At 34.9% G+C, this 24,396-nt stretch overlaps 1 protein-coding gene across 2 annotated transcripts in view; it reads left to right on the top strand.

Moving 5' to 3' along the window:
• The window catches only part of LOC149549956 (GDSL esterase/lipase At5g45910-like), a 245,468-nt gene that overhangs the window by 120,928 nt on the left and 100,144 nt on the right, over positions 1-24,396 (top strand). For both annotated transcript variants that reach the window (XM_089793156.1, XM_089793157.1), the window contains exons 4-5: positions 19,577-19,817; positions 19,920-20,132. In XM_089793156.1, coding sequence (XP_089649282.1) covers positions 19,577-19,817; positions 19,920-20,132 — 454 coding nt within the window. The remainder of the gene's footprint in view (positions 1-19,576; positions 19,818-19,919; positions 20,133-24,396) is intronic.

The following is a 24,396-nucleotide window of genomic DNA, read 5'->3' as shown; positions in this document are numbered from 1 at the left end:
CTCATGTGATCCTGAAGAAGCATGGTGTTTCTAGCAGATATGGCTATCCGCGTCAGCGCATGGTTTGGGATCTGGGAGTTGCGAATTGCTTGAGGACAAGCAATTTTTGGGCGGCGAGGATTTGTAATGTTCCCAATTTTAATTAATTTGGGCCCAAGTTATTAATGTTTGTATTTAGGGGTTCTGATTGATTTAGTATATCTCGGACCCATTTTTATTGTGTTTTCGTAGTTTGTGTCGTCGTCGCCTATCTTTGTACACCTTCGAAAAGGATTTCCCGATGGGTATTTAAGCATGGCTTGTAGGAAGCCTGTAGGTATGCTTTTGGATTATATTTCTCTTTATTGTGAATTCCTGTTGGAGTTCAGAAGTGTTTGCCATTTCGGAAGTGAAAGATCTTCCCTATTTGACATCGTGTGATTTTGGTGGGATTCAACCCTCACCCTATTCCGTTGTTGCATTGTACTTCTTCGCTCGGATTGGGCAAGTCGGAACACCATTTGTGGCAAATATTAATCGAAGATTGGTTCATCTTGTTGGCTTATTTGCATCTAAAATCTTTGGTTATATGAATGTACGTTCGACCATAATTACAAATTGTATGAGTTTGTGAGACATTTTCTTTGTACCTTGGTACTCACACAAGGAACCCCATCTTGCACGATGTACAGACACCCACCATACGGATACTGCATTCATCCCATCAGACATTACATTTTTCAACCGTACGGCCTTGGAATAACCCATACGGCCTCCAATCCACACCGTACGGAAATCTTTTCCCCTCACACCGTCCATCTTCTTCTCATTCGTACTGCCTTTACTCTTGCTGCCACCGTACGACTACCTACTATACTTTTTCAACCGTACGGCCAAGCTTCCAGCACCATACGACTTTCTTTCACTAGTCGTACATCTCTATTCGATCTCAGTTCAAGTATTTGTTTGCACTTTGTGATTGTACGACCTCAATTCTGGTTTGGTACATTGTTTTAACGACACATCGCAGGTGTGGAACACTACAGAGATCTCCTACTAAAAGGGTCACTACTGAAGTCATCAAGACTCTGGAAGCTGTCAACTATCAGTTGCAATATCTCTATCATGGTGTTATCATCATACAGTGCTTCAGGAGCCGAAATTCTCAAGACCTTGTTGAGACATGTTGCAATTGCCAATCTTTTATCCTTGTCATGGTGTCTCAAAAGCCTGGGTTGACTTAAGGCATCCTTAATCGGCAAGAGGATTCTCTGTATAAATCTTGAAGGTAATTGGTCCACCCGACACAAACATACTTCCAATATATCTAATGGAGGATCAATATCCTCACTGAGTTCTCCACTCTCCATCACTGTCTGTTGCCATAGTGTGATCCCAATACCAAAATTTCTCAATCATCCCAGCAAGTTGGCAAGATCACTAGCTCTAGTACCACTATAGTGTTCCGCACCTGCGATGTGCCGTTAAAACAATGTACCAACCCGAAATTGAGGCCGTACAGTCACAAAGTGCAAACAAATACTTGAACTGAGATCGAATAGAGATGTACGGCTGGTGAAAGAAAGCCGTACGGTGTTGGAAGCCTGGCCGTATGGTTGAAAAAGTATGGCAGGTAGCCGTACGGTGGCAGCAAGAGTAAAGGCCGTACGGATGAGAAGATGGACGGTGTGAGGGGAAAAGATTGCCGTACGGTGTGGATTGGAGGCCATATGGGTTATTCTAGGGCCGTACGGTTGAAAAATGTAATGTGTCTGATGGGATGAATGCAGTATTCGTACGGTGGGTGTCCGTACGTCGTGCAGGATGGGGTTTCCTTGTGTGAGTACCAAGGTACAGAGAAAACGTCTCACAAACTCATACAATTTGTAATTATGGTCGAATGTACATTCATATAACCAAAGATTTTAGATGCGAATAAGCCAACAAGATGAACCAATCTTCGATTAATATTTGCCACAGATGGTGTTCCAACTTGCCCGATTTGAGCGAAGAAGTACAATGCAACAACAGAATAGGGTGAGGGTTGAATCCCACTTAAACCACACGATGCCAAATAGGGAAGATCTTTCACTTCTGAAATAGAAAACACTTTTGAACTCCAACAAGAATTCACAGTACAAAGAAATATAATCCAAAAGCATAGCTACAGACTTCCTACAAGCCGTGCTTAAATACCCGTCAGGAAATCCTTTCCGAGGGTGTACAAAGATAGCTGACAACGACACAAACTACGAAAACACAATAAAAATGGGTCCAAGATATACTAAATCAATCAGAACCCCTAAATACAAACATTAATAACTTGGGCCCAAAATAATTAAAATTGGGAACATTATAAAAATGATCACATAAATTGTATCCATGAACAAGGTAGTCGGGTGTTGTAGGAAAATAAAAATACAGTGTTGCCTTTCGTCTCCTTTGACTCCAAAATATAAGAAGAGTGACATGATTCCTTGGCTTCCAAGAAGCCGTAACATAAAAGAAATGTATTGGTTCTTGGATGCCAAGTAAATGTGCCAAGTGTTCAATTGGTTTCAAACAAGAAAAAGAATAAAAAGGATGGAAGAAGGTTTGACTGTTATAATTCAAAAAGAAATATTATGGTTTATATTTATCTACGTACACGTAGATATATTGGTGAGGTGGCATCATTTTATTATAAGAAAATAATATTATGGTGTTACTTCATTTTTATGTCTATATGTACGTACATAGGTATATATTATAATAATATGGTGAAAGATCATTTAAAATCCTTTGCGGTACGTATTATATTTTAATTAAATTACATTATGTTTCTTAAATTATTTATTTAATAGCTCATGCGATTCTTTTAGTTATATCTTGAAGTTCAAGTCGCTAGGTCCTTGCCAAGGCAATTTAAGGTCATACCTGTCAATCCTGATGGCTGAACTAAGATAATATTCCATTCCGTTGATCCCGTTTAGCAATGCTTCCCCCCTTCATCTTCTCCTGCAATCACCCATGAAATACTTCAACCATAATAATAAGTTCCATAATAATTTTCATATAAATATTTGGAAGACTTCAATTATTAACCATAATTCCAAAATCAAGCAACTGCTAAACATTATATAACAAGTAATGGTTAACGACCATCTTCATTAACAGTTAATACAATGGATATAAATAACTACCTACTTCACATGATTATGAAAGAAAAATCCGTTAAATCCAACGACTATGAGCAATTTAAAATTAGATCAAAATTTGGGATGTAACACCCATGAACTTGGAAGACCACCTAGTGCTGTTAGAGATAATTCCTTATTGTCTATTTCATATCCAACATTTGACAATTGATCTCCTCATTTTATAATTCTCATAAAATAAGCATTTACAGATTCACCTTTGTTCATGCTTATATGATTTGATTGTGTTTTCAGTGCAAGATTCCTTCTGATGTTGTTTATCTCAAATGTATTTTCTATAGATTTGATCATGAGATATGCCGTAGTTTGTTTTGTTAAAATAGGCACAATGTGACTCCTTACAGAATCCACTATTAATTTTTCAGGTTCATTCTCAAGTTCAATACTTTTAATTTTGACAAGTGAGCCTACTTTATTTTCATCTAATACTTTCATAATTCGTAGCTTCCATGCTGTGAAGTTATTTGCTCCCTCAAGACGATCCTCAAGTCTTATTGCACTTGTCATTTTAAATATGAATTTTATATGTTGAAAATTATGCAGTCTGAGTACTCAAGTTTAATGTTGGTTTGTTCTAACTATGTGCTCAAGTAAATGATAAAGCTTCTATCAGACTGTAATACCTTTTAAATTTAATCACAGTTTACTAACCAATTTGTGCTTTTACTTGAAGGTAGGAGAGCAGTATGTACCTTCTTTAAATGCTGAGTAATGTGTTCTATATATAATACCTTCAGATTGACTGATCCGTCTTGTATGTGAAAGCCCAAACTGCAATACGGAGGATCTCTGATCTTCGATCTGCAATATAACAATCTCTGACAATAGATCCGCAATATGTTAATCCTGTGACTCAATCTGCAATATATTAATCACAGAGTATTGCAAATGCGATGTGGAAAGAATATAATATCAGTTGGTGTACAAATGATAGTGAACAATAATATGTATTGATCTGCAGTTGAAGGTATTGAACATTTATAATTTTGCTGACAATACTTCAGGCATCGGTGTGCATATATATGATTCCAATGAAAGCCTTCATAGAAGGGTCACAATCCTTCAATATCAATAGTCATGAGATTTCAAAATTAATTAGTTAGTATTAACTAGCTAATCTGATTTCCTACAGGATCAGATTTGTTAGTTAGTACTAACTAATTTGTGACTTGTTTATGTTATACATAAAGAGAGATGTATATAATTGATCACAAGAGCATTATGTAAGGAATCGAATGCAAATATACATGTACAGATTTTTTCTTAGTTTGATGTGAAGTGCTTGTTCAGATTTCAGATGCAGCATCAGACTACGAATATATGTATGTGAGTGTATATAAAACTTACATGCACATACATGTATAATCTGCAGTCTTTGACCGACGCTATTCAATAACACTAGTAATATTTATTATTTTACACATTTGAAATTTACTGTTATGTAAACTGTAAACATGATATGTTGGTGTGTTTTAACTTTTGAAATTTTGTCATGCCATTCGAACTAAATCTGTGGTTTATTTTGCTAAATTGTTTTAATATTAGCATATTGGTGTATGAACTTAATAGCTGCAGCACATTTCTGCATATATATAAATTTATTGTTTAAAAAAAAAAAAACTTGTACGGATGAACAGAAAATGAACCTGAATGCAGTCAAATTTTTTTTTGAGTGAATTTCAAACCCGAATGTCATACCCGCATCTGAACCAGAATCAAAACTGGCAACTTAGTTGAAAACTAGTAGTTCCTTATAAATAGAATCAATAAATGCAGATGGAACAAATGATAACTATGTACATGCAAATAATGCCTCAGGGATCACCCATATGTCACTGGAATGATTCGTATCATTTCTGTTGGAATTTAAAATTTGGATGTTAAAACATTTATTGTCGGAACAATGATAATATTGTCATTGATCACTTTCAGATAATGACAGTTCTTTTCAAAACCCAACAATGTTGCAAAGAAGGGGAATTATATAACAACTAAAAAACACACACACAGTCGAATCCAGAAATCTATGAAAATAAATCCATAATAGTCGATAAAATTTTTTATGGCATAAAACTAAAGAGAGAGGTAAAACAAATGAATGATTTAAAACCACCTTGACATTTAAATTCTAATTTTTATCTCTCTTTAATAAATTTCATAACTTTTTATGCCCTGTACATCAAATGTATGGAGATAAATATTGCTTTTATTATTCTTTTAAAAGTTTTGGTATTGTTTTTAAATTAGAGAATGATCTTGTTTAAATAGTTTTTAGAAGTAGAAAGGTGATTTAACTGATAGAAGCATAGATCTGCAAAAATCACGATTATACCTGATTATTCATGAATCACCAATGTTATCGATCTATTCCTGCGAAAATTGCAATTATTTGGTCAACGATTATTGACTCTTTTGCGATATTTTGGGCAATTAACCAGTTAAAAATCATGATTGCTCAGCCCCACACAGTAGTTTTCACAGAGAAGATGCAGATTTCAAGGGGCATTGAACATAAGGGTGAAGGAAAGCATCATGGTAAAGGTAGGGTTCCATGCATATTCATAAAATCCTACTCAATGTTGGTATTTTCAGCATCTTAATTCAAGATTTGTGAGAGAAAAGTCACATTTAAATATGGGATGTCTTTCAATGTTAGAATGGTTCTAGAATTTCTTTAGAGCATTGGTGAGGTCAAAGAACAATGAAGGGGTTTTCTTTCACGTGTTTGTTGCATTTGATTAGTCATATTTTTTACTGATATAGGCAATGCTCTTAGATTGGTAGGGCAGATCTATTCATTGATTCTTAAGGGGCATCGATATCACGGTTCTGTTCAGAAAGAGTATCCACTGCCTTAGGAGTTCACTGCTCTGTTTTGAAGGTCTGCCTTATCAATGATCAAATGATTGTTTAGAAGATCAAAAGACTGTCCCATAGGTGAATGAGTGTTCTACGAAAAGAGTGATTGATTGTTCTTGAAGTGTTTTTCTCACTGTTTGAAGGTAATATGCACTGTCATAGTCATAAAGAGTACCTTTATTAATATGCCCGAGGATACATATTTTGACAAAGAGGAGCAATATGTAGGTAAGTCCTTTTGACTGTCATAAAGCAGTGAAAGGAAGCCTTGCTACCTGTGTTCTTGTCAGAAGATCAAAACAAATTCACAATCTAAAGTGTAGATGTGTTGCAAGGTCAATGAAGCTTCCAAGAACAATGATGGGGAAACCTCATGACAGGTAAATTTGAAGTTGAGAAGAAATATGCTATCAAATCTATAATGATGCAATGATACACAATAACTCTAATACAACACAAGCTTGTGAGACCAATAATATTTTGGAAAGACAGGTGATGAATCTTAGCATTGGAGAGCAGCCATCCATTCACAGAAAGACTCCCAGCATATTAGAGAAGAAAGAATATGGAATAAATCAAGATCCAATATATGCTAGCAAAAGTAGTCCTAAGGTACCAGGAACTTCACAACTTTCATTCAGTGATAAACAAGTAAATGGGAATTTAGACCTTTTAGAAAAGTTGAAGTTCCTCCAATTGGATTGTGATGATTAGAGAGAATGACAAGGTAAGCTAGGTAATGCACTTAGTGTAGGTTTAGAGTTACTGCTGCAAGGAAATGGCAAACACATTATAGAAAATTCAATGGCTTTTCTACACTCTTCTATTTTCTACAATTAATGGGTTGAACTCTATATTTTATTCTCTCAATACATCTATGCTATGGAAATGCCCTTTATATATATTTTTAAACTAGTTTTAAATTGATTTTCTTCAATTTTACCTTTTTTTTATTCCCATTTTTTCCTAATTTTTTCAAAAACTCTTACTTGTTGATTTATCCCCAAAGTTCTAAATGATTAATGCTGCTATGGTTTCACTAATTAAAAGGTAATCTTGAAAGAATTGAATTGCAATTTTTTTGAATAAAATTTCAATTCTTAGTTTTATAATATATAATTTAAAACACTTCTTTAAGCTAGTTGTTAACATAAAAATAAAAAATTATATTAAAATTTTCATGGTTATGTGAAAAAGGAAATCAACATACATAAAAATAAAATTTTGTTTTTGAATTGCTATTTTAACTAGTAGATTTATATAAGTATTTTAATGTGATAATATATATATATATATATATATATATATATATATATATATATATATATATATATATATATATATATATATATATATATATGTATATGTATATATATATATATATATATATGTATATGTATATGTATATGTATATGTATATGTATATGTATATGTATATATGTATGTATGTATGTTACCCATATATGTTATCTTGAGCTCCTAAGATGGAGGATAGTGGGACAGGGAACATATTGCATTGTCTTAAAATTTCAAGCCATTTTGGGGGATGGCTAGGGGTCAACCATATAAAATTAAAAATTTACAGGGAAATTTTTAATATTCCTCTCAAAACATGGATACATAATGCATATATGTATTACAAAACCTTAACATGTAACTTTTGTGCTAGATAATTTAATTGGAGAGTTCACATGAGAAGTGGAGTCAAATATCAATAGTTATGATTTACCATTTCTAATAAGATAAACTTGTTTCCTTTCAGAGCATTTATATTTGTTAACATTTAGAAATTTGTTATGCTTTTTTGTATGAGAAGAGTGAAAGTACTTTATTTGAGAAAACCAATTGGTTTAACAAAGACAATTTGAGATGACTGTAGCCACCAAGGAATACACACGCTTAGGAACCCAATGGGGGCTTGTTTACACATTGGCCACATATCTTTTTTCATTTGTTTGGCTCCTTTTGTTTTCTCGCTTTGGTAGCTCTAGTGATAGTCTCTTAAGTTCTTAGCTACTCCAATTGAGAAGTGACAAATTTCCCCAAATCTAGAAACATCCTAAAGCACTTAGATTTAGAAGTGTCATGAGGTTTCACTCTCCTTTAAGGTTTCAGGGTTGAGTTATTTAAGGTTAGTTTTCAAATTTTGAATCCTTTAAAGTATAAGTTTGTGTTAGGAAGGCCTTTCAGAAAATAGCTGGATTCATGCATGCAAACGACTAAGGCACAAAATCATTACAAAATTTGAAAATCTTCAAGAGAAGCCAATAGTGGAAACATTTCCAAGACAAAGTCGCCAAATCAATGTGTTAAAGAATATAAGGATTGTGGGAGACTCAAAAAGCACTCAGGATACTTAAACCCGAGCTTTCAAGAAGTTTGCTAAGTCAAAGGTAAAGTTTACTCCTATTTCATAAAGAGCCACTAATACGGGTTGGAGAATACCTGCATGCCTGAAACCCAATTCAGGAACCCCACCCAAATATCAAAGTCTTTTATAAGTGTCAAAACATGCTGAGTGCAAATTAATGAAGGAATGTTTTGAAAGTCAAAATCCAAAAATAGGAAAAATGTTTGTTGAAAGCATGTGTACCATATATGGACTAGCATCATGGAATTACTGGATATGAAAAATCCATCGATAGAAACATTTGCTCCTAGGTACAAAAGACACAAATTACCGTGAAAGGGAAATGATTGGAGCCTTTAACTTGTCATGCCTATCCCCATGTGCTCAAGGAAATTCCATTCAATTAGAATGTAGGGTTAAGGAAAGAGGTCCGTCGGAGTTGCGATCTTGTCTATTAAGAGAACTCCATAAATTATGCCCATGGTGTCATTCTTATTTAATGAAATGAATCCCACAACTTGAAAATTAATGGTCACAGGGGCTAAAACAATGACCCAAGAAGGGGACATTGGGCGCAATTTTTATGAGCAGAGGAGGATGTTGAAAAACAAAATCCATGAGACACACTTAAATGCGCCGAATGCGTATTGTACTAAGTCACATAGTAATGTGAAAATACATATCCATGATGGCCTTGAGGATGTGCTCCAATACATATCATAATAATTCAAAGAAATTTGTGAATGTTCGACGTCCACAATGAAGACTTCAACATGCCTGAGCGTATATACATGTAAATGGAGGAAAAAGTTTGGGATTGTGTTTAAGGAGAAAATCTGCAATATATCCACACATGTGCATGGGTGTTGTTTATACTCCTTAAAGGGTTGTTATATAAAGGAAAAATCACCCATGATAAGCACTGAATCGTGCCTTAACTCAACGATAGTTAAGGAACTATTCAAAAACAATATCCCCAATGTAGCTTGAATCGTGCCTGAGTGCAAAACACCCTATGATGGAAAGTCCAAAAAACTGAATCCGCCACTTTACCCGAATCGTGCCTAGTGCTAAAAGGGAGTAGTCAAGGAATGTGGTGAAAGTCACATACATAAAGGAATATTATAAGTGTTGAAAATCCACAATACACCCACAAATAGTCTCCAACACAAAAAGAACATATTCAGGGAAATTCACAAAGAAGAAATATTTGGTGCTTTTCCCAAATCACGCTCCAACGCAGATGCACGTAAATGTAGGAACCCAAAAGGTGAAGCATCCTTGAGGATGTTGCACTCAGACACAGGTAAGAATTTTTTTTAATCCACGGTAGAAGAATAACTTCTATTGTCAACAAAAGAGAGTCTAGCAAATGAAATTCCATCATTCACCCTCATGCATGCTATGAGCTATGTTGTGATCTTTTAACACATTGTCCATTGCAAATGGGGACCCCTTCTTTTTTCTTTTGGCCTCGTCTTTTTTACTTTTGTTCTTAGTAGCTTTGGGCTCAATCCCCTAAGGTTCCTCGTGTTTCGAATGAGAATTGGTAAGATTGGCCTAGTCTGGAAAAGCATTGTTCATCTTGAGCCTAGAAAAAATTGTGTTTGTTTGTGAATTAGGTCAAGAATGAATGAGAATTGATCTTTTAGAGGGAATGTTTGAAATTTTGAACATCTTGACATACTTGCTATTTTTGGAAATTTCTAGTTTTAATATGGCTATTTTTAGTAAGTTTCATTGCCTTACGGAGAGGCCTTATTTTAACTTTGGAACAACTTACTATTTTAGCTTGATTATTTTTAGTAAATTTCATTGCCTTTTGGAATGACCTTATTTTGACTTTGGAACAACTTGCTATTTTTAGAAAGTCTATTTTTGGTAGGTCTATTTTTGCCACAAGTAAGCCATGGGCAATAAAGAGACAAAAAAGGTATCCAGTGGACCAGTTCTATATCCATATTAATGAGCAAGCAAGGGAGTCAATTAAAAAATGGTTAAAGTTTGGAAACACCCTTGAAATATCCAAAAGTAAAAAGGCATGCAAAACAATAGAAAAATGGCTAAGATTCAAGAATGTATTAATAAAAAATATAGAGAAAAGTAGAAGAGATGAGATTTCACTAAGTCAAAGAATTACCTTGAGTTGAAGAAATTCCTCTGCTAGGCTCCAAATGCATAGAAGGCGAATTCCACAAAGTCAACCAATTTTCTTAAATTGAGAAAATAAATTCTCCTTGGTGTAAGAAAAAATTACTGCATTGAAAAATTTCTCTTGTTCTGTTCTTTTTTGCTTTCCTGTTTTGTTCTCTTCATGGACACCGTTTGGTGCTACCTTTTTTGGTTGTTGCCTTGTTGTACACTTTTAAGTCCCTTAGACTCGTGTGGTCTCTTGTTGGACACTAATAAATTTATCTTGTCATATGTTATCTCCTCCATGGAAGAAAAACGGTTGTGCTGAAAAATTTCTACTTCAAAGAAGAAAAAATGCCTTAGTGTTGGAAAATTTCTCTTCCATGGAAGAAAAAATGGTTGTGCTCGAAAATTTGTCCTCCATGGCAGAAATAGCATCGAATAGATAAAATTTAGCTAAGAATGAAAATTCTCTCTCTAGATATCAAATCACCATCTTCAAGTGTGCGCCCATGGGCTGATAAATTTTGATGAAGGCAAACAACAAAAGAGGAATTCGTGGAAAATAAAAGAAAAAGCGTGATAGAGTAAATTTAAAGCATGAGTTGAGTTTTGAAATGAGAGAAAGAGAGAGCTTTTGGAGAGAAAATGTCTTTCTAGAGAGATGAATTTGTGAAGAGTTTGAAGAATCAAAGAAAGAGGCATAAGAATGTTAGAGGTTTTTTTGAAGAGGGAGAAAGTTTTAGACAAAATATAAAAGATTTTTTCTGTGATTCTTACGTTGTTTATTTCATTTTGTAGGGGCGAGAATTTGAGTCCCACATGATCAAGGACGACATTCAAGTTCTAGAACTCTAGTAGCAATGTTGATGACGTCAAAGTATCAAGTAAAAAATCCAAGAGCATGGCCAAGGGAAGTTTGATGTGAAGAAACTCTAGAATGACATAATCATCTACAAAGTATTCTAATCCATATAATGCAAAGCAAGTACACGGAAGGATGAAAATGTTCAAGCATAGATAGTTTCTAAAGAAGTGTTCCAAGTTGAATGTGGGTTGCAAAATGATGCAATTAGAAAAGACTTGAGCCTACATGACACCCAACTTGCTAACATGGTGCCCAACCATCTCCACTAGCTAGTCAAAGATCCCCAATTAAAGTTCATTGCATTTAAGGAAGGGAATCAAGAATAACCTATTCAAGGAAGACAAAACATTTAATCCGTAGTGGAAATTCATGTTGCATCACTCTCTTGTTGAATGGACATGCGTAGTGGCATTTATTACCCCACTAAGGAAGTGGTTTTCTCTTTATTGGTCCGTGTGGACCCATGCATTAACTGTAGATTCTTTCATCTTATCTATAATGGATGCCCCCAAAATTTGTTTACAAGTATTCACAACTATATGGTAATTTTATCAAACACTTAGTTTGTAGTCTCTAATTTCCCGTAATGTGCTACTACCCTTATGGCTGAAAAAGGTTTCTTTGTATTGTGTTGTGTTTGGCATGTCACATAAATATAGGAATTGGAAAAGCATAACATATATCATAGAAATAACCAACACACTATATTTTATATTGATTTCCAAGAATTAATAACAAGTGCAAAGCTGACTCATTGAATACTCCAGTAATAAATCGGAACAAACATTTTTTACATCAAATAGTTGAGGGCATAGCCCTTGCATTGATCTGCCGCAAACAATATGCAATTGCTACAGTAACTTGCTACAATAACTCGACTGCTACAGTGACGCAGCTGCTACAGTGGCAACTGCCACAGTGACGCGCTACTATAGTGATGCGGCGCTACAATGATGCGGCTGCTACAATGATATGACTGCTAGAATGACACGTTGCTATAGTAACTCGACAGCTACAGTAACTTGCTACAGGAACTTGGTTGTAGCTGGAAATACACCCAATCTGTCGGATATAAAGTTGATAGCAATGAATTCCAAAGGCCAAACCCTAAGGGAATGGCATCTAGAATGTCACACGAGAGGATAGACATCCTCTAATGCCAAGAACAGATCTGTAACTCACACATCCATTTTCTTCTCATATTTAACCTACCAAATGAAGCCACTCAAGCTCCCTTTTATTCTTTCTCCAAGGGTCGATTCCACTACATGAGCAATGTGGGATAAAAAATGTGTGATATAAAACATATTAAAACAATCACTTATGTCTCCCTTAGGCGCCCCTTTTGATTTGCACACATTCTCATAAAATTTAATATTAAAGTAACACTTTAATATTTTTCAACTAAATTAATTGTTACTTTAATAATACTTCAGGCATAAAAATATATTAGCTATCAAACTCCAAATAGCACGAGTGATAGCTCATCGGAAAACTCTTGCCATGGAGTATCAAATTCAATCACCAAAACTAGCCTCCCCTATGTCCTACTAACTTACTAAAAATAGTAAGTATGCCTTAGACTGAGTAAATCAACTCCGTTTTGGCCCAAACTGGAGATGACTAGGCCAAAACACTCTAAGATCCCATTAAACCCTTTGTTAGCCCTTGGAACCATGTAGAACTAGGCTAACGCATGCACACTTGGTCAACTGCTAAAGTTAGGGTTGATGTGGCACAATCTGGACTTTTGATTCTATCTCCATCCGGGTCATTCATTGTAATCAAAAACCTATAGAAAGGGCTTATTTTCTCTTTTGTAAGGTAGTGAAGTTTGAGACTGTTTCCATGAGTTACCAAGATAATAGTGTTTTCATCGATGGCTCCACGGTGATTCTTTGATGTTTTTTCTCACTTTTATGGTTCATTATTCCCTCATTTGGATTAGGTTGTTAGATAGTATTTTGATATCAATGGAGAATGTGACGGTGTTTTGATGAATTCCTTGGTTCATACTTTTGATTGATTACTAATTGCAAGTCATTTTGCAAAGTTAGCTTGAACCATTTCTATGTGTTCTTAACTTGTATCCCTCAATGCACACTATTTGTTGTGATGGTGTACATTGTAGTATGAAAATCATTCGTACAACCTTTTGAAGATTGCATAGGGTCCTGTGTAGTAGTTTAACTTGGTAGGCAGAGCTTGGTTATATGGGAATTTGTACATTAAAGCAGTATTTGTTGTTGTCATTACCCTTAGGAGTAAAGTAGAATTCCTAAACCCTTCTCCTTTTCTTTCTACCTCTTCTTGGTAGTGGCCTCACGCCTTATGTATCCTGTTAGACTCCTTCAGAGTTTGTTCTCACCGGCTCCGCATCCAAACATATCACCAGACCAGCAGAGATGAGCGGTTTTGTTAGTACTGTGAGAGTCAAGGGAGGTTTCATTGTTTATTCAGAGAGTAGAGGTTCCTATCCTCCTTCAGGTATGATGATCAACGATGCCTTGCACTCTATCTCCAAGAGGCCTTCCATCTTCAAGATCTCACTCTTCATGAGTCTTCCCCCCTTTGGTTCTTCCCTTCATTAGTGTATCACTTCCTTCTTCACTCTGGTTACCTCTCTTAGAGGAACCAAGTGGCGTGGGAGCCCATCCACTCACTCACATCATATTGGTGAGACCACTTAGAGGCCACACACACATGCACCATTAGCGACAATGACCCTCCTCTCTTCGGTGATGGGTTTAGACCTCCCCGCATATAGATAGTTATCCTTCAGTTTTGAGCTACTTTTCGACGAGTACGAACCACTAGTTGTTTTGTGGTTTTGCAGTATTTCTTGTTTAGTGTTGTTTCTCTTTGTTTGTTTCCTTTTTCTTAGACACCGTTTGGTGGTCCTACTACCTTCTAGCCTCTGTTTCTACTTTTAGTCCCTTAGGCCCGTTTGTGGTCTCTTGTTGGACATTAATATTTTATCTTATCTTATCCTATCTACATATTTTTGAAAACTCAGAAAAAGTCCCTATTGTAACATCTTTCAATAGCTCCCATCTAGTATAATTTGAGATTAGTCCAAGTGAGAAAAAATGTTAGGCCACTTGTGATTAACAAAAAAACACATTTACCATTGTGCTTATCTACGGTCAAGACTTGACATGAAAGGAACCTTTGAGTTACTCATACGATCTTTTTGCAATCTTAGCATACACAACTTTATTCAAACGAGGGTAAGATATCTCAATATTTTTTTTTGCTATTGGTGAGTCATAAACACACATCAACATAAACTAGCACGATGAGGGCTGAATTAAAATCTATGCTTCGAACAACTTAGAATATCAAAGAATTGGTGGTATTCAAACCCTCCATGTTTGAAACATCAACAAAACATGGCATTGGAATACAGGCTGAATTAAAATTCATTCTTGGAACAACTTAGAATATCAAAGCATAGGTGGTATGCAAACCCTCCATCGTCACACCATCAAAAGAAACAAGGGCTATAAGAGCAGGAGGGCATTAACATCAAATTGTTTATTTCACAATGAGAACCATCAAGTGAAGAAATTCGTTTGGTCGGAACAATTATGAGCCTTCAAATGTCAAATCAGAGATATTTTAGATCTCTCATATATCAAAAAAATCCAAAAAAAGTGAATAAGATCAAAATCCAAAAGAAGACTTATTGTTGGAGGAATGGTCGTTACATATTTATTGGTGTCAAGACAATCTCCTACTAGATATTGTTCAACTTGAAGAGGATTTGAATGCACAATTGTAGACTAGGAACTTGTCTCAATTCGTCATACCAAGGAGGTGTCAAATTCATGAGACTACCAAGCACGAGGAGATAAATTGCTTGATCTTCTTGTCAAGGATAGAGCTACTATTGTAGGGGAAGATTTTCTTTTGGTATGTTTCAAATCCAAAATTGTGCATAAGGCTTGCAGATAATTACAATGGAAAAGATCCTTTCTCAAGGTTCAAGTTGAGAATTCACAATCAGATTGAGATTGGTAATTTACAACTTGAAGACTTGTTGTGTCCCCACTGGTGTCGGATTCACAAGTTACCTCACCTAGAATTCACTTGTGCAATCTTTAGAGAAGCCATCAATTAAGTTATATGTTAGTTCAAATGACCAGAATTACCATGGAAATAATATGGAATGAACACCTTCATCTTGCAATAAAAGAACTAAGCATTGCAACATCATCAGGTTGTAGAGGAAGAATATTAGAAGATAGTACAACTAGATCAATCATTCAATCAAATAAAGATTCTTCCCACACTACACTTGAAGTTGGTTGGAACCAAGATCAAAGAAGCCATAGAAAACCTTCAAGGAATGATTCATCATATTCAATGCTTGGAAGCATTAGCTCATTAGGATCAAATGATTGTTGTAAGTGAAGAAAGACAACAAACAATAAGATGAAGGAGTGTCTTGAAAAATAATCCATGGTATAAGTAAACTTGTTTTAATAGTGCTAAATAATGGGCCACAAATCTTATCCTTAACTAGAATAAATTTGCTCTAGAGGGGAATGTAAAGACATGAGGAAATGGGTGTTGGACACATTTTAATAAGAAATAATTAAAAATCCTTATCATGATTTAAGGGTGCTCACGTTGGGGAATGAAATCAGTCCTTGGGAATGAAATCAGTCCTTCAGTAATAAGTGTGTGACCAAAAATGAAAGACTAATAGCTCAATTATTTTGGAATCTATCCATCAAAAACACTATTTGTTGATGTCATCATTAGAATTCCCAAATCCTTTCCCCTTTGGTTTTTGCATATTATGTGGAAATCCAAAAGAAATATTTCACTGCAAAATCTTTTGACAACTCCCACATCTAGTACCATGTGAAATTAATCTGAGTGATGCAAACGTAAGTCCTCTCATGATTATCAATAAATAACATCAACTATCGAGATTATCCATAGTAAAGATCTGACTTGAAATGAACCTTGGAGTCGCCTATATCATCTTTTTGCAATCTTAGTATACACAAGATTTTGATCAAGAGAGGAAAAGATACCTTGGTATTTGTTCTACTGTTGGTGGGTCATAAAATAGACATCAACAAGACCATTGCAAACCTGCTCTAAAATACAACCATTCTAGTAAATGCTATTGCTAAGGAGGATCATCATCCAACCTATCCAACCAAAACTAATTTTGCCATCACCATGAAGAATCTGAAGTGATTGTGGCCTTTATCCTATTTAATCTGACTTCTATCCACCACATGCCACATCCCAATTTCTTTAGAAGCCTATTTGGTCAAATGGTTGAGACTTTGTTCCATTCCCTAGGAGAATTAATGAAGGAAATAGATCGAAGTTGAAGCAAGGAGAATTTGTTACGCCATCAAGACCAATCTCCATGAGGAAACCAAAAAGCACCTTTTATAAGTAGGGAAACCAAGATCGTGAAATACATTTCACGAATCACCTTTTCCCAACCCAACTTGTAAGTTTTCTAAATAGTCTTAAGAATATCCTAAGTGTCCATTTGATTATTAGAGTGCTTCTCCAAATAGATGGAAAAGAAAAACCTTACCTAACCCCTACTATCATGCCCAAATCCACCAATTTCCACAACAACTAGATTGCTTCGAGTATAGTCATTAGTATTGATTTTAAAGAAGCCATCTAAAGGGGGAGACCACTTGCTCACATAATTCACATTCCTAGAAGGTTTTTGTGTATTTCTCGAATGAGCTTGATAATTAGTGGGGTTAGAGAGTTTAATACATTCAATAGTGACCGCTTTCGAAGATGACAAAGAATTCCCCAAGGCAAACTCAACCTTAGTTTCTTTTAGCAATTCTTAACCTTATACCAAATTTACAAGGCTGCACAACTATAATCTTGGAAGATGTGTTGATTTCTGTAGCCAAATGTGCCAAATGATGAGGTATGAGCTTAACTCTAAGAAAACACACAAAATGAACCAAAAGTGGGGGATGGCCAGAATTCTTCCAAAAATCATGCGAAGAGGAAGCCTACAAAATGGTCTCCTCTAAAGCATCACCAGATCTATATTATCATCATTGCAACTTCTTTGCAATCAAAAGGAGGGTACACAATATCCTCTTTTTCTAATATTGTCCCAAGTAAGGCACTTATTGTGACACACTAACCACAAGAACATATTAAATTTAGGTCAACCATTTTATTCTAGATGTACTTCCACCAAGGAAACACTCCCAGATCTTTGCATCGAAGCACTAAAGTGACGAAACCTTGAGCACTTGAGTATTTAATTTTGGAATTGTGACCCTAGGCCAATAAATCACCTTCTTGTGAAGAAAAACAAGGCTCATTCAACACAAATAAAGGCTGGAGTAATTTGCTCGTCTTAAGGCTAACTATCCCATGTCCACCATTAATAAACAAAGGAGCTGCCCAAAGAAGAATGCTTTAAGCTATGCACTTTGGACCATTCGACATCCAAAAAGATTTTACTTAAAGATGAAAGATGGGGGAAAGAAGAGAGAATTGGTGGGTGGCCATCCTAAGACTTAGCCTTGAAAAGAGCATGAAAAGAGCATTGCTCACCCCTTTGAATAATCCAAAAAAGACCCCTTTTAATTGTAATCTAGATCACAGAGCCCTTACTTTTCAAGTCTATTCACAGGATGCCCTCTTCAAGAATTTCCCTCAAATATATATAATTAAGAATACGAGCCCATGGTTGGTTTGCAAATTTGCACCATCTCCAATACAACTTTGCTAATTATACATGACTACTAAACCCGATTGGGTAAGACCAAGGCCCTCCTTTCATTTGCACATTTGATCCCCAACTCACGAAACTTCATTTGTGCTTATCAAGGTTTCTAGCCCATTAATGATTTCTAGCAAGGGTATCATCATCCTAAGGAAATTCTTATTTACAAAATGCACCAAAAACCTGTACTAAGGGAGAGCCAAGAGAACAAAAGTTAGAAGAATTAGCCTGCCAACAAAAGATAAATCATTGATTGACTAGAATTTGTCGAAGATCTTGGAACAATGGCCTTTATTCAAAGCCCTAGAGTATTAAGAATACCCAATAAGTTGACTAGTAGCCTCTGCTAACTTGAAAATGACGAATATCAACAATTGTGGTGTGGATCAACTTAGTCGTATTGAAGAAGATATTAGACTTGTCCTTATTAATTTACTGGCCAGAAGTAGACAAGTAGATAACAAGAGCTTTCCTGGAATTAGTAGCTTCCTTTATTTAGCAAGACCCATAAGGTTGGTGTCATCCACTAAGTAGAGTTGAGTTTGTGATTCCAAATGCTGAGCACATCTCCATCCATGAATAATCCCATTATGCTTATAATGCTTGAAAAATCTACCAAGACCCTTAGCCATTAAGTTGGACAATAAGTAGAAAATGAAGGTAAAGGGGAATTATTAACCAAAACTGAGAAAAAAGTGGAAGTCACACAACTCATATCCCAAGAGACCCATTCTGGATGAAATCTAAAAGACAATAAGATATGCTGGAGGAAGGACCAGCTTACCCTGTCATAAGCCTTAGCCAAGTCAAACTTAATGAACATGGCCTCCTTGGAATAGGAAATGGATGGATGGTCTCTGTGGCCACCACCATACCATTAATCTGACGACCCTTGATGAAACAACCTTGCTTTGGAGAAATCGAGGCAACCAAGCAATTATATTTTTTCTACTTATTTGAATTATTATTTATGATTTTGTAATATAATTATTTTAAAAATATTTTGTATAACATTATTGTTGCCAAAGAAATTTATTTTTTCTGATAGTTACACATATTAAGAGTGTAAATTAGACGTTTTCTCTATATTTTAGATCATTTAAATTTTATCTTTAAAAGATTAAATAAAAAACAAAATAGAAATTGTGCAATTCTATTTTACAATTTTTGATGAATAAAAATAATTACATTCTTTATGAGTAAAATTTTGTGTTGACAAACTATTTACAATTTTTTTCTTTTTATGAATGAAAAGATGCTTTTGTCGATAATCAGAAACAAAAGAGAAAGTGCTACAGAATAGAGATCATAAATTGTGTATAATCCAGTACGCAGTCAATTACAGAGTTGGGTGCTGCAAGAGCAATTAAACATGAAAATTTCATTTGTGTGGTATTTTCTTTCCAAAATAAAAATTTACAATTTGATAGTGGTGGATCTTGTAGGTTGAGAGTGGTGCAAGAATGAAGTTCGTGAGATTTATATTGTTTGTCTTGTGGATCTCCTTACAAATTCGACTGGGAGATTGTAAGTGTGCAATTTATAGTTTTGGAGACTCCTTGGCGGATACAGGAAATCTGTTAATTTCAGCACCTGATCAACTAATCGGCCACTTTCCATATGGTGAAACATTGGGTTATCCAACTGGTCGTTGCTCAGATGGGCGACTAATCATTGACTTTATTGGTATGCAACTTGATCTAAGATGAAACTTATAATGCTCTCAAATCTACTACTTTGCATTTTTAAATTAAACCTTCTAACTCTAAATTAGGTGGTGCTTTACAGCTGAAGCTCTTGGTCAACCATGGTTAAATCCTTTTCTACAAAACACTGCAGATTTTAGTGGTGGTGTAAACTTTGCAGTTGCAGGAGCTACAGCTTTAAGCCCATCTTTCTTCAAAAGAAGAAGAATTGGAGCAACTTTTCCACAATTTTCCTTGGATACACAAGTACACTGGTTCTTGCACCACAAGAAAGTTTATTGTTCACATGATAAAGGTACTCATTTTTTAATGCAACTCAGGTTCATAAAATATTACATAATACCTGTAACGGTCAAAGGCCAGCAGAATACAAACTACTTGTTAAGACTTAAAACTACAGTAAGTTATAGATTGACACACAGAATGGCAACAGCTAAAGTTTCTTTTAACTTTATTTAGAATATTAGTTTAAACTTAAAGCTGTGGTAAAAAGCTTAAAAGGATTCACCCAAAATATCCAATAAGTTATTTATCTTATTTTGAAAATATAAAAAATATGTTGCGTAGTTAAAATTAAAAACAACAGTTTTCTTTCCACAATTTTTGATATAAAGTGGTCATCTTTTCTTAGTTATAATAATAAGTTCATTTGAAAGATCTTTCAAATTCACAAATGATTTTGGAAATGGCGTTGAGTATCTACTATCAAGCTTCCTTGTGCTCGACTTTGGAATGGTGTGTTAGACATTGCATTATAGTCATTGACGTCAAAATGAAGATGTGAGACGGATTGCAGAACTATTAGTGAACAATTATGTAACAAATATTATGGACATTTGTGTATAGAATGTTTGAAGAGAAGAATTTATACGATATCCAAGTTCGGGTATTCAGGCAGTCACATGATCGCTAAATATAAAGGAACATATGATGCAAACTGAAACGATGTTTGATCATGCTCGATGTTCTATCAGACTGAAACAATGAATTCAAAAATATAGAAGACTCGTATTGGGTCTCACCTCGCTATATTTTGGGTCACTGCAGATGTTTGGCTTCGGGCATTCATGTAAAACAAATATTGTCTAAGTTATTCATTTCAATCTGGAGATGCTGGTTCTAGTGATAACATCAAATTAAGAAGAAACATGCTGGTCTGCATAACGATGGGTATCTATGGTGTCTTATTATTTTTTTGATATGAAGATGAAAATATTCGTATAGAAGTTTGAAATCTCTTATGCCAGCGTGCTTTGTTGGTTCTGGCGCTTATGAGGAGATGGCTGTTTGTCTGCCCAATTTTATAACAAAAAGACAAAACCTCCTGCCACATAGCTTTGATGTAATTTGTCAGTGCCGCATCATAGAGTTTTCAATAAGCTGGGTATGTGATTAACTTTTGATATATTTAGCGGCAGATAATTATGTATGCAGAGGCAATGGTTGTAGCCAGCAAAATTGACTTCAGCTGTTTTTTGTTTATTAAAATTTAATTCACTTCCATCTCCATTGACAATAATTTGTTCAAGCCGGGATTAATTAAAACTTTGTATATCTATGTGACAGAATATATCGAATGCTTCTTTTTGCAAAAGATATTGGTGATGATTGAAAGCTTAACTAAAAATTCTATTAAACAAAGTCGGTTGTTTTTGTCACACAATGGGAAGCAGTTGGATAGTTTTATTTAACTTCCTATTTTCTCAACAGGCATACAACTGCAGTATAAATGTATACTTTTGTTTCCTTCAATACGTTGTGCGCAGCGACTTTGCGAAGTGGTGTGTTTTATACACATTATTATACGCTGCTATTGACATGTAAAACAGATCAAAGAGTCATGAAGTCTAAAGATAGAAAATGTAGAACAATACACAGGATGCAAGCAGATCGAGTATAGTGCGCAAGGGATTGATGGATACAGTCAGTTTCTTATTAATCAAAAGAGGTGATATCTATATTCCACTTGACAACTATCCTTTTTCGAGATTCTGGGTCTTAAAGTTGATATACTTGCTGGGTTGATGATATTCTAAAGACTGGTTTTTCTATAGCTACAAACTGATTCTGTAGGATGTTTGACTTCCAGATTCTATGTATGTCTCAGATTGTAGTTGTTTGACAGGGCTAAGAGAATATATATTGATAAATTCAGAATTGAGTTAAAAAGTCTGACTATTGTAACTACGGCAATATGAATTCAGGTTTGAATTGAGTTCCGATTTCAGGTTGAAGTCATTTGACAGAAAGATAGGAGTTGTTTGATAGATCAGATTCTCTGATTTATTATTATGTGTAATTGATCATCACTTGAGTCTTTTGTATTCCTGCTGGTTGGTTGGTTACTCAAAATTGTATAAACTGATATTTGAGAAAAACGTGGAGTTCTTATTTAAAGATGGCAATCATTTCACTATACCAAATCATTAACAAGTTGTAAATTGGGTTGGAGCCCTGAGTTCTGTAAAGTTGATGCTTGTAGAACTTTGTTGAGTTGATGATCAGGTTGTACAGGTGCATGTTCATGTGGTGAGAGTTGGAGCTCTCAAAGAAAGGGATAGCTGCTCCTTAGGGTTGGAACCTTGAAAGTTGTAATTGAACAGATGAGACAGGATTAGGACAGTAGCTCCTAGCAGTCTTTGTGTTAGTGGTTTTTACCGCATTGGGTTTCCACGTTACATCTTGTGCATTGTTTCTTGTGCACTGTTCCGTTTACTTTTGTTACTGGTCTTATGTTAAAACGAGATGCTCATAATATAGACTAGTCAACAAATTTAAATTGGTTCAAAGCTATTTATAAACTCTTAGTTCACTCCCCTCTTACTCCCATTCTCCTCCCATCTTAGTAGTGTAATTGTGTTCTACATGGTGATGGCCAATGGCCAAGCTGTTGTAGTCAGAGATTAAGAAGGCAATGGATAGACAGATGTAGATGAGGATGTAGATGAGTTGAATGGTTCATTGGACTTGGGGTGAAAGATTTATTGATCTCTAGAGTTGTAAAGTTGTGTAATGTCTCCAACTAGGGCTTACTTGACTTACCTTGGGATTCCCAACTAGGGTTGGATTGTGCTTGGAAATGGAAATTTAACTTAGGGTCCATTTGTTTGGTGGAATTGAGATGGAATTGAAATTTTCTAATACTGGAATTTACATATTCCATATTTGTATCTACCCCAAAATCAGTATTCTTATCTTCCGCTTGAAACCCTAGAATTGGAAAACAAATTCCAATTCTATCTTTACAAATTCCCATCTTGGACAAACTTTCTACCCTGCAGCAAAGTTGTTGTCCTCAATTTTGGCTTCACAAAATTGGGGCAACCCTACGGATTTTTCTTATGGATTTGTAGGTGCATCCTCTTAGTTTTAATGTGTCGATAAGGTGTCATAGAATAACTTGTTCTACCTGAATTGTACTCTATGTGATCCCATCTCTGCATTCTTTTTAAAGGTTTTTGTTGAGTTAAATCCCAAATTGTTTGCTAGTAAGAGTTTTTCTTCTTTGACTACAAACGCTCGATTTTTGGCAAACTTACGTGTCTTTGTTTTTCTTTGTGTTATAAACAATTTTTAGTTTTTTTTTGCCTTAAGTGAATAGCCTTGGAATTTTGCTCATTTTGAGTTAACTTAGATTGAAATCGGAGTTGTCTAGCTCAAGTTAGGGGAAAAAGTGGGGTTTTTCAGGGCAACTGCATATCTTGATTATAAAATCCCATAAAAGTGGGACTTTTATTGGTAAAAGCATGATATAAATTATATTTGATATTTAAAGTGGATTTTGTGGTCCATTTTAAAATATCAACTCATTTTGAGTTGATTTGACTACAACTTTTTTATGTTTTATGAAAATAGCCTATTTCAAGACTATTTTTCATGTTAGTTTATTAAAAGCTATAGTTAAATATTAAAATTAATTACATAAGATAACTTAAATGCTTAAAAGTGGGGTTTTTATTGCTCATTGCATACATCAACATGCAAATCACTATATGAAAACCTACTTCCAATAAAATATAAGTCCCAACATTAATTTAAATGGACTTTTTCAATGCAGTAACATTTTAATGTGTTAAGTGGGTTTTTAATATGCATTTGCATATTTAAAACTTATTAATTCTATGCAAGTGGCAAATTCTAACCCATTTACATATGTTGTTGCATGTATAAGTTTATTTTAAATATATTAGTGCATTTAAATGGGGTTTTTCTAACCCATTTCATATGCATCTTTAAAATTACCACTTAATGGACTTTTTAAATCAATTTGCATGTCTAAAGTGAGTTTTCACTTAACTTGGGCAAAAGTGGAAATTTTGGACTCAACTACATGTGTATGTAATAAAAGAAAATCCATTTCCACAAAGGCTAATTCAAAGAGATCATTTTGGGCCTCATTACATGTGTTTTAAAATATGTTTTTGAGTCTTAAAAGTGAGCCAAGGAAAAGTGGTGAATTTTAACCCATTTGCATATCATCCTAGCATGCAAATGGCTCTTTAAAACATGTTTTTAATGACTTAAACCCTCACTCAAGCCAAAGTGGCAATTTTGGGCTC

Source organism: Cupressus sempervirens, chromosome 7 (assembly GCF_028749045.1).
Source record: "Cupressus sempervirens isolate cs-2001-9-10 chromosome 7, ASM2874904v1, whole genome shotgun sequence".
NCBI classification, from domain to species: domain Eukaryota; kingdom Viridiplantae; phylum Streptophyta; class Pinopsida; order Cupressales; family Cupressaceae; genus Cupressus; species Cupressus sempervirens.
The sequence above is the reverse complement of the archived record's forward strand: the minus strand, read 5'-3'. Positions and strand labels throughout refer to the sequence as shown.